Raw genomic sequence first — 11327 nt, forward strand, 5'->3', positions numbered from 1 at the left:
ACTCCAGTTAGGAAATGGGAAAGGCTTAATGATGACCGAGTGGGAAGGCTTTTCCCTCCCCCTTTTAAAGATCTTCACTTAAGAATCTGGAAGTGGGGGGCGCCTGGGTGGCTCAGCTGGTTAAGCGACTGCCTTCGGCTCGGGTCATGATCCCGGGGTCCTGGGATCGAGTCCCACATCGGGCTCTCCCTGCTCTGCAGGGAGCCTGCTTCTCCCTCTGCCTCTGCCTGCCACTCCCCTGCTTGTGCCCCCTCTCTCTCTCTGTCAAATAAGTAAATAAAATCTTTAAAAAAAAAAAAAAAAAGAATCTGGAGGTGGGGGGTGCCTGGGTGGCTCAGTCATTAGGCGTCTGCCGTTGGCTCAGGTCATGATCCCAGGGTCCTGGGATGGAGCCCCACATCAGGCTCCCTGCTCAGCAGGAAGCCTGCTTCTCCCTCTCCCACTCCCCCTGCTTGTGTTCCCTCTCTCACTGTGTCAAATAAATAAAATCTTAAAAAACAAAAAACAAACAAAAAAAACCCCACAAGAATCTGGAGATGAACTGCAGTCCTCATCTGCCCTGGGCTGGACTACATTTGTGCATGGTTCCTAACCTGGCCACTCCAGTGAGCAGGGCCTCACCTCAGTTCTCCTGGATCAGAGCTTCTTGGAGGAGATCCACATACCTGTACATCTAGTTCTGAGAGATCAACCTGACTCTAGTCTGGGGTACTGGTCTGACATTTCAGGACTGCTGGGCTGGACAAGACTAGCTATTAACATTCTGTGATTTATCTAAACTCTCTGAAGTCAGATCACCCCTCCCCCTACCAAATGGGTCCCACCATGTCTGCCTTGCCCACCCTACAGGGAAACTAGTGCTCAGTGAGAGCTCCATGCACTTGCAAGTTGTTGGTACTGTAAAGTGTCTGGATCCCAAGCATGAAGGACCTCTGAGGCAAGTTTTCTAATTTCTACTTGGTTCTCAGATCTGTGTCAACATGAGGGGAGCAGGCAGGCTGAGGTTGGGCCCTTGCCTCAAGAGCAAAGCCTGCTTTCTGTCTTCGGTCTAAAAAGAAGCCTCCCTTTTCTTTTGCAGCTCTGTGAATGACAGTCTCTACAGGACATTTCCCCCATCCTGAGTGTAGTGGGTTGAAAAATATCCCCCAAATCCATGTCTACCCAAAACTTCAGAATGTGACTTTATTTGGAAATAGGGTCTTTGCAGATATAATTTGTTAAGGATCTTGAGATGAAATCATCCTGCATTTACGGTGGGCCATAAATCTAATGACTGGTATCTTTACAAGATAAAGGAGAGGGAGATTTGGACAGAGGGACACAGAGAAGGATATTTGAAGATGGAGGCAGAGATTGGAGTGAGCCAAGGAACACCTGGAGCCAACAGAAGCTGTTAGAGGCAAGGAAGGATTCTCCCCTGAGCCTTTGGAGGGAGTGTCGGACTGCTGACACCTTGATTTCGAAATTCAGCCTCCAGAACTATGAGAGGATACATTGCTATTGTTTCAAGGTACGCAGTTTGTGATAAATTTGCTAAGGCAGCCATGGGAAACTAATACTTTGGTGCTGGAATTAAGGCCTGATCATTTTTATTTGGGGTTCTCTTGCTATAGCTGGCAGAATTCTAAGATGAACCCCATGACCTTGTGTGTGGGCAGGACCCGTAAATATGAGATATCACTCCTGTTACTATGTTACATTATCTGGCAAAAGGGATTTTGCTGGTGTTAGCTGACCAAATTCGTTGACCTTAAGATAGAGAAATTACCTTATGTGACTAGAACTAATCAGGTGAGCCCTTGAAAGAGACAGGCTCTTCCTGGCAAAAGGGATTTGAGGCATAAAAGGATTCATCATGGGAGAAAGAGTAATTTTTCCACTGTGGAAGTCTAGCAGACACCAGTTGGACCAAATGATCCAAGAAAACACCACCAGTAATAAGACATATTGACATCATGAATGCCTTGATAGGATGCTCTGAAAAGGATGCAACATGATTTTTTTGATATTTTCGCCCAAAATGCACAACCCCATTGTAAGAAGGAAAGACAGAGAAACTGTTAGAAACTAGAGATCCCTGCAACGTGGGATCCTGGAACAGAAAAACGGCATTAGCGAAAATACTGGTCAAATTTCAAGAAGGCCTGCAGTTTAGTTAATAATATTTGCCAATGTTGATTTCCTGTTTTTGATAATTGTGCTACAGGGTGAGGGATATGATGGAACTCTGCTATATTTTTTTGCAACTTTTCCTTAAGTCTAAAATTAGTTCAAAATGAAAAGTTTAAAAGGAAATGGCTGCCTAAGTTATTATAGAGCCATAAGGCAGACTAAATGCTTCAGGAGAGGGGCGCCTGGGTGGCTCAGTCATTAAGCGTCTGCCGTCAGCTCAGGTCATGATCCCAGGGTCCTGGGATCGAGCCCCGCATCGGGCTCCCTGCTCAGCGGGAAGCCTGCTTCTCCCTCTCCCACTCCCCTTGCTTGTGTTCCCTCTCTCACTGTGTCTCTCTCTGTCAAATAAATAAAATCTTAAAAAAAAAAATGCTTCAGGAGAAATTTTGATGCCAGCGTAAGGGGGAATAAATACCCAATCGTATCATGAAAAATAATTACGAGGAAATAGGCAATTTGTGAACAGGGCCACAGGATTACAGTCTTTTTCTCCAATACTTCGTTATTCTCTTCTTTACAGTAAGTATGCATTACTTTTTTTTTTTTTAAAGATTTTATTTATTCATTTGAGACACAGAGAGAGAGAGCATGAGCAGGGAGAGAAGCAGAGGGAGAGGGAGAAACAGGCTCCCCACTGAGCCAGGAGCCTGATGTGGGGCTCGATCCCAGGACCCTGGGATCATGACCTGAGCCAAAGGCAGACGCTTAACCATCTGAGCCACCCAGACGCCCAGTATGCAATACTTTTGATAATCAGAAAAAAATAAACTCTTCAGGGGCACCTGGGCTGCTCAGTCAGTTGAGCGGCTGCCTTCGGCTTGGGTCGTGATCTCCGGGTCCTGGGGGGTCCTGGGATCAAGCCCCGCATCAGGCTCCCTGCTCAGCTGGGGAGTCTGCTTCTCCCTCTCCCTCTGCCCCTCCCCCTGCTTGTGCTGTCTCTGTGTGTCTCTCCCTCAAATGAGTAAATAAAATCTTTAAAATAAAAAAATTAAAAATAAATAAATAAAATTTTCAAAAATACCAAACAGTTGCTTGGGGATGCTGTGGAATAGAATTAATCACGAAGTTCCTGGAAAAGGCTTTTAAGGTAGAGAGGGCAGTGTTAAGATGGGATAGAAAGGTGTTCCCTGCCTCTGAAGGTTAAGAGGGGGCAGGTGGAGGTGGCAGTTTAAGCGGACTGGTGCAAAGGATCTAGATTTGGGGCCACAGAGTTGTTCTAGACAAGAGCAAGCTGGACCCCAAGACAGAGGGCTGCTGAAACAGAACAGTTAAGTCTTTGACATGGAAACAGCTAAGGGTTCTCAGAGTATCAGTACCTTAGGCCCCAGAGCCCTTCAAAACCTCTGGGTCCAACCTAAATTTCCAGGCATGCCTGTCACCTGCCCTTCCCTCTATCAGCTATCAGCCTCTAGCCTATGCTGATCATCCCTGCCCAAGGATCATCCATCCTTGTGCTTCCTCACCAGGACTCCTCTTCCCGCTTTCCTTTCTTCATAGCTTTCAAAGTTTGGCTTAATTCCACCTCCAGGAAGCCTTCCCAGACCACTCCTGCCCTAAGCACTTCACCTTCTTCCAGCCTGCTTAAGTATCTCACCTGCTTCACTCAACTGCCGCTAAGCGAACCCACAAGATAGTGCGTAACCTTCCACATGTCCTCAATGCATCTTCAGCCCAGAGACCAGGTTTGCCTGTCTTCACGGGGCAGAAGCTCTCAGCTGAGCTCCACTGGCTTGGTCCCCACCTCAGTACATCCTCCAGCAAATCACCTCTCTGCTGTCACCAGCAGAGGTCACATTTAGCAAGTCTGCTGTGCCTATGCCCAGACCTCTTTATACTAGTTCTATTTGTTTTTGTGGTTATAATTTCATTAAACAGTAACTGAAATGCAGGTGCAGAAAGAAAAAGGTTTGGTTTCTATGAAAATTAAGTGCTCTAGAACAGCAATTCTGAAATTCTGGTCTTAGAGGACACCTGGGGTCACTGAGACTGTTTTAGGAGGTCTATCAGGTAAAAACTATTTTCATTGTAATATTAAGATGTTAAAAGCCTTTTCACTCTCATTTTTCAGAGGCTACATGAAGTGTGGTGAATACAGTAGTCTTGAGCTTTGTAAAGATTTCTAAGGTGGAAGTTTAGGATATAAATAGGTGTGTTCGGAGATTAACTCAGTTTGTTCTCAAGACTTCAACTGAGGGCGCCTGGGTGGTTCAGTGGATTGAGGACCTGCCTTCAGCCCAGGTCATGATCCAAGTCCCACATCGGGCTCCCTGCCAGCAGGGAGCCTGCTTCTCCCTCTCCCTCTGCTGCTCCCCCGCTTGTTCTCTATCTCTCAAAGAAATAAATAAAATCTTAAAAAAAAAAAAAAAAGACTTCAACTGAGTCTTTACCAGCAAACTTACATTATACCTATTACAGTCTCTGCTAGCTCATCATCTAATAAATCGTTATTTTGAAATCCTGTAGATCTACAAGGATGTAAAAGCAATGCCATCCTGCTCTCTGCTTTTTTTAATCTTGGAAAACAGGTATTTTCATAAAAATATGCTTTTTAGGGGCGCCTGTGTGGCTCAGTTGTTGGGCGTCTGCTTTCGGCTCAGGTCGTGATCGCAGGGTCCTGGGATCAAGCCCTGCATCGGGCTCCCTGCTCTGCAGGGAGTCTGCTTCTCCCTCTCCCACTCACCCTGCTTGTGTTCCCTCTCGCTGTCTCTCTCTCTGTCAAATAAATAAAATCTTAAAAAATATAAATATATATGCTTTTTATGTTAACATGTAATGATCTCATATTTATTATTTTTAAATATGTTTTAATTTGGGGGGAGGGAGGGTAGGGGGAGAGGGAGAGAGAATCCCAAGCAGGTTCCACATCCAGCTTGGAGCCCAACATGGGGCTCGATCTCAAAACCCTGAGATCAAGACCCTAGCTGAAATCAAGAATCGGATGCTTAACTGACTGAGCCACCCAGATGCCCCCAAATCTGTTTTAATTTTTAACACAGCAAATATCAAAAGATTTGGCACATAAACAAAAGACAGTATTAGGGGTGCCTGGGTGGCTCAGTCGTTAAGTGTCTGCTTTCGGCTCAGGTCATGATCCCACGGGGATTGAGCCCCACATCGGGCTCCCTGCTCCGTGAGCCTGCTTCTCCTTCTCCCTCTGCCGCTCCCACTGTTTGCGCTCTATCAAATAAATAAATAAAATCTTAAAAAAAAAAAAAGATAATATTAAAGTACCCTAGGATCAAAAAGTCTGAGAACTGCTCATCTAGAAAGACATGTTACAAATGAGGGGGGAAAAGGGGCACCTGGATGGCTCAGTTGGTTAAGCATCTGACTTCAGCTCAGATCATGGTATCAGGGTCCTGGGATCCAGCCCTGCATTGGGCTCCCTGCTCAGCAGGGAGCCTGCTTCTTCCTCTCCCTGCCACTCCCCCTGCTTGTGCTCTCTCTCTCAAATAAAATCTTTAAAAAAAAAAGTAGGATTCTACATGTGGACTGATAGGCTTTTAAATTCTTTTAAATAGTCTTTTATTTATTTATTTATTTATTTATTTTTAAAGATTTTATTTATTTATTTGAGAGAGAGAATGAGAGACAGAGAGCACGAGCGGGAAGAGGGTCAGAGGGAGAAGCAGACCCCCCCGCTGAGGGAGCCCGATGCGGGACTCCAGGATCATGACCTGAGCCGAAGGCAGTCGCTTAACCAACTGAGCCACCCAGGTGCCCCTTAAATAGTCTTTTAAATTCTTTAAGAAAAACTAATGAACAGATGTATATGTCCTTTTACCCAGCAATCCCACTTCCGAGAATTTCTTCTAGAGTCATAATTAAACACATAGGAAATACCATTTGTACAAAGTTATTCATTGCAGCATTGTATGTAATAACAGAATAAACAAAATAATGGAAACAATCCAAGTTCGGGGACAGAGAGAGATGACTTACGTACATTGGTTAAAATATCACTGTACTTCCATATCCTGAATATTGTGTGGCTACAATAAAAGAATGACCTAAATGTTCTCTGTACCCATATGGAAAGATCCAGTACAGTTGCTAGGTGAAAAGAGCAACGGGCTAAACGACACGTCTAAAGTGCTAACTTGAACCATCTGTAAAAAAGAGGAGCAGGGGTAAGATGTTTCACTGAATACCAAGTGTGGGTGTGAATGTATACATTGTTTTTTTAACCTTTTGATTTTTCAACTATGTGAATAGAGCTTGGTGAAAAAAATTTAATAAAATAAAAGGAAATGTGGGGGCGCCTGGGTGGCTCAGTTGGTTAAGCATCTGCCTTCGGCTCAGGTCATGATCTCAGGGTCCTGGGATCAAGCCCCATGCGGGGCTGGCTCCCTGCTCAGCGGGGAGCTTGCTTCTCCCTTGCCCCTGCCCGTGCACCCACGCTCTCTGTCTCTCAAACAAATAAATACAATCTTTAAAAAAAATAATAAAATGTGAAAATTGCAGGTGCTATGTATAGGTATGATTTTTATGCACAATTTGCAAGTTTAATTAGGGTACCCAGAAACCCAAAGAAAAAGCCTCAGCCCTAAATCATAGTTTTGGTGAGTAAAAAAATACATGCATATGTTTTTAAAGTAAAATGAACTGTTTAAAACATGGATTGTTTTAAAACTCCCTACTTTAAGCTGACTTTTTATTAACCACTAACACCGAGTGCCTTGCCTAAGAGCCCCTAGGGATCCAATGGTAACAAATTCAGGACCGTCACCTTTTCATTCCATCAAACCCCAACACTCTCCTGGGCCAGATGCTGGAGGAAGGTCGTTAGGAAGCATGAAAACGCAGTCAGATCTTGAGTTTCCAAGGCAGGGAATACGGTTTCCCACAGCTGGGCATGCCAGGCTCTGTCCAGGCTGATTCTGTGGCCACTCTCCCTCCTGCGTTTGTGGGGGTCCCAGAGGGCCCACCGGGTATTCTGCCTCTGGGAGATTCAATGACCACAGTAAGGGTGGGGACAAGGTAGTTGGGTCTCAGAGACCTTGTGGCAAGCCTGCCCTGCTAGCTCCCTGGCAGGGCATGAGGCCCCTGGCTGGCAGCAGACTCTGAACTCCTTATCTGCTGGCATTCTGCCAACCTGTCAGCCTCGAGATCATAAAAGTCCCACTGTAGACATCTAGTGAGTCCTGGCTGGGGCCCCAGCAGCAAGACCTTTCCACATCCACTCCCTACCCTCACATGTCTCAAGGCATTCTGGAAAGAGAAGTAGAAGACTCCTGCAGAAGAAACTTCCACCCACACAAGCAAAGGAACTTCTTTCCCCCTAAATAAGCATAGGGGATAACTGGCTCCTTCCTCTTCATGTTTTCAAGGAAAAGACTAGAATTAGCAATTTCATCATCACACTTAGGAATAAAAAGAGAACCTTTCTTTGGTCTTTGCCATTGAGACTCTCAGTCACTAGCAAGCAAAGTGACTTGGTTAATGTGACCAATTAACCTCTCCAGATCTAGTTTCTTTAGTTGTAAAACAAAGAGCCTAGACTGAAAGATTCCCCGCAGTTCAACATCCTATTGTCTGTAGTTCTGCAAAATGCCTAAGCATTACTTTTTTCATGCAAACAGGTTGAATTATTTTAGCACAGTGGGGAGAAGGGGGTCCCAATTCTCAGACATATACAATCTATTCACAGCACTACTACTTAGATCCCAAGATCCTGTGAATATTGGACATGGATTCAGGTTCCTCCTGGAATAGAGTGGGATATGAGCAGGTAAGGAAAAAGGAAGACTGTGGGAAGGGTTTGAAAATAGAACCAGTGCAGTGACTGATACATACCTGCAGCCGCCCCACCCCAACAATGTTAGTCCTTCCAGCCTATTATCAATCCAGAAAAGGAGTACTTCTATTACCTGAAATCAGGATAGCTCCCAAAACTAAAGGTGGGGGGACCCCTCTTTTCCCTATGCCCAGTGATTCTGGGGGACAATCCCTGGCAGGGCCCAAAAAGCGGCCTACTCAGAGAGGCAGGGAAATTGTATGCATGTTCCCAAGGAGGAGAAGAATCAACCCTAAGTCTGCACTCCTACCACTCCTACAACCCAACCTACGTATCAGTTTCTAGGACCCCTAAATAATACACCCCATCCCACAGAGATGATGATGATGATGAGACCTCTACCATGTTCCAGGAACAATCACAACGTGCTTCACGGCAGGGAGAACAGACCCACAGAGATTAGGAAACCGCCCTGCTAGAGAGTAATAGGGTCAGGATTTGGACAGATTGATCTGGCTCAAAAGTCCACAATCTCCCACATTACACCATCTCTAGTAGAGTGCTGTCTTTTCTGAACTTAACTGAACACAACAGCATGGCCTCTCTTGCGTTGCTACCTTATTCTTCGTGTCTGGATGTTCTCTCCTCATCAAGAGTCTGCAGGAGCCAGGCCTCATACCCTCTTTGCACCTGGCAGTGGACACTGCAGAGCTGAACACAGACGAGGCCCTGTGTATTGACGTACTGGAGAGATGAGGACTACTAGGAGAATCATTGAGCCTACAGTTCTTATTCTTCTTGCCTAAATGACAAGGCCATGAATTCTGTTTGATGCCCTTTAATCATAACTGCAAACCAAAAGTAGAAAGAGTACCACTAGTCTATCTCCTGGCTACCACAGTTTACGAAAAGCCCACCTCTGGGCCTCCAACAAGAAATGGAATAGGTAGTTTTTAATTACAGCTTCTAAAAATCACAATTCTGGACATCCTTTCTCTTGCTTCATCATCAAGTTCCTCTCAGTTTTTATGGCTCTTGTTTTAAGAGTTAAGGATTAATCACAGATGCTGTAGATAAGAGATCTATTCTGACTTTAGCACTGACCCCTTCCCAAGGTCACAGGGCAAGTTAAGAGCAGAGCTGGGACAGGGACCAGGATAACCAGGCCAGTCCCCAGTACATGTTATCACCACCACTTCCCAGCAGCCTAACCACGTGTGCCTGTGGTTCCTAGGGAAGAGTGATTCTAAAGTCAAAACCAAATCCAGGGTGGCTCAAGGAAGAAAAGTCAGGTTCAAAGCGGGTCCTGCCCCCACCGTTCCTTACGCCCCAGGTAAGCATTCTGCCCTCATCAAATCATGCCCACACGGTCCTATTGGACACCCAGACCCTGGCAGACACTAGATCCTCACAACTGAAGCCACAACTCCGAGCTGAGAAAATTTTCTTGGCTTTAATTGAATCTCAGAATCACATGGTGAAACTGCTTGGACGGCTATTCTGTCCCATTGCCCTAACCCACCAAGAGAGGGCAGCCTGAGCCAGATCGCCCAACTTGGTCAGTAGGACCAAAAATAGCTAAAAAACCATGCCCAAGGGGTAAGCCAGGTCAGGGTTTAGCATAGTCCCTCCTTTGCCATTCTCCAGCTCTTACTACTAGTCATCTGGAAGATTTGGGTTATTTTCCTTCTGCTGGTTGGCGATCCGGCCGGGGTGGGATGGGCTGGGGGAGAGTTCCCGGAAAGCAAAGTCCGGAGACCAGTGTCCCATCGGAGCTGCCCCAAGAGCTGCCCACCAGATTTGCCCATCTACTCTCTGCTTTTTCTGTCCTCGTTATCTATGGGCTCCAGGAAGCCTTTCGGGCTTTTAGTGCGGCTATCTACGTTATGGACACTCTTCTCTGGCTCCCACATCCCTCGATCTCCAGCCGAAAGGAGAGCGGCTGCGAACCTCTTCCCTCGCCACCAAGTAAGCCCCATCGTGGCACCGCGGCCAGGTGTCCGCTCCATCCAGCGTCCGGGTCCATGTGCGAGTCCTCCGGGGCGCCTCCCTGGTCTAGCCCGAGGCTTCGGAATCCGGAGCCGAGCTGCCGATCCTCGGCGCCGCCGGGCCCCCGCCCCCACCCGGTGACCCCGAGACTTGGAGGCGCGCCGCTTCTCCGCGCGATGCCCCACTCCTCACCACTGCGCGGTCCCGCACGCACGTACGCCCTCCGCCCTCACCTGAAGCTCGGGCGGACGCCACCCGGGCTCCGCGCAACCTCACAAGCCAGGCCCTCGGGCGGCCCGCAGCGGTGGCGGCAGCGGTACCTCAGTCGGTGTGTCCGCGGAGGAAGCCCGCGTGCCCTAGCCCCACAGCCTGCGTCCGTCCCCGCCACCGTTGCGCATGCCCCGCTATAAGCCAGCGCGTCAGCGGCAGGGCCCACCCCCGGCCCTTGGCCCCGCCCCCGCCCCCGCCCTCGCCCCACCCTGCTCTCCCCAGGGCCTGCCACGTGGGAACCCCGCGGCGGCAAAGCGACGTGCGCGAGCTGTCAGCCGGCCGGCCGCCAGCTAGGCCCGGCCCGGCGCTGGCGCCTTGCCGCCCCAGGCTGAGACCTAGCTCGCCGGGATCCCAGCCCGACCAGCTTCGTCTTCTAGCCCTTCCGCGAATTCCATTCTTCATTCACTGAGGCCCCATAGACTCCTCCTTCCCCTGGAAACTCCCATAAAGACCTTTCTTAACACCTGGCCTCCATCCCTTAGCAGTAAGACTGCTACTCACCCGATATGTATGTATATATTTTAACACTTTTGATTGATGTAAAAACCTTCTCACCCCCAGCTCAATTCTGAAATGTACCCTAGGAGGGGACGCACCCATAGACGATGTTTCTTCTACACATTTCAACCAGCCAAAAGAACAAAAATTAAAACAACAAAAATATCCCGTTCGAGTTCCAAATAAACCATGCTATACTCAAACTATATGTCGCATCGCACCCCCCCAAATAATCAGGCTCTCTACGGGAGCTACATTTCTTAATCCCAAACAGGGAGAATGTTAATTTTGGGGTGAGGCGTGTCCTAAGAATCTCTTCCGGTGTGGGATAGTCCTATTGAGATGGATATCAGGCCTCGGAAATGCAAATTTCTTGAGAAAATAAGCCACCCATTAAATTCCCATTGTTCTATTCTGCTGGACATCGCGATTATTTCCTCTACAGCTAAACCAGCTGCCACCTGCGTCTAGGGTACCCAAAGGAAAGGTCTTGTAGCAGAACTGTAGCCAGTTATTACCCATGTCCCAGTTTTACCCCAATGACTGATGCCTCACTGGCACTTAGGGTGTCTGTGAATTTGCTCAGGGAAGGGGGACCATAGCCCACTCTGCAGAGTTCTGGAGAGAGGAAGCCTCATGCTGGCAGTGCTAAAGATAAAAG

At 47.6% G+C, this 11327-nt stretch overlaps 1 protein-coding gene and 1 long non-coding RNA gene across 6 annotated transcripts in view; one reads left to right on the top strand and one right to left on the bottom strand.

Moving 5' to 3' along the window:
• SLC39A14 (solute carrier family 39 member 14) overlaps positions 1–10282 on the bottom strand; it is a 47448-nt gene extending 37166 nt beyond the window's left edge. For 2 of the 5 annotated variants that reach the window (XM_078069522.1, XM_036075162.2), the window contains exon 1: positions 10132–10277. Coding sequence is in view for 2 of the 5 variants with exons in the window: in XM_078069520.1 (XP_077925646.1) it covers positions 9860–9935 (76 nt within the window). In the remaining 3 variants the exon portion in view is untranslated. Of the gene's footprint in view, positions 1–9859 lie in introns of all 5 variants that reach the window. The other 3 variants (XM_078069520.1, XM_078069521.1, XM_078069523.1) reach the window with 2 other exon arrangements.
• Positions 9557–11081, top strand: LOC118524813 (uncharacterized). Its single transcript, XR_004911841.1, has 2 exons — positions 9557–9877; positions 10730–11081. It is a non-coding gene; the product is annotated as an uncharacterized LOC118524813 (long non-coding RNA).
• The last annotated feature ends 246 nt before the right edge of the window (positions 11082–11327 follow it).

This window comes from Halichoerus grypus, chromosome 3 (genome assembly GCF_964656455.1).
Source record: "Halichoerus grypus chromosome 3, mHalGry1.hap1.1, whole genome shotgun sequence".
Taxonomy (NCBI): domain Eukaryota; kingdom Metazoa; phylum Chordata; class Mammalia; order Carnivora; family Phocidae; genus Halichoerus; species Halichoerus grypus.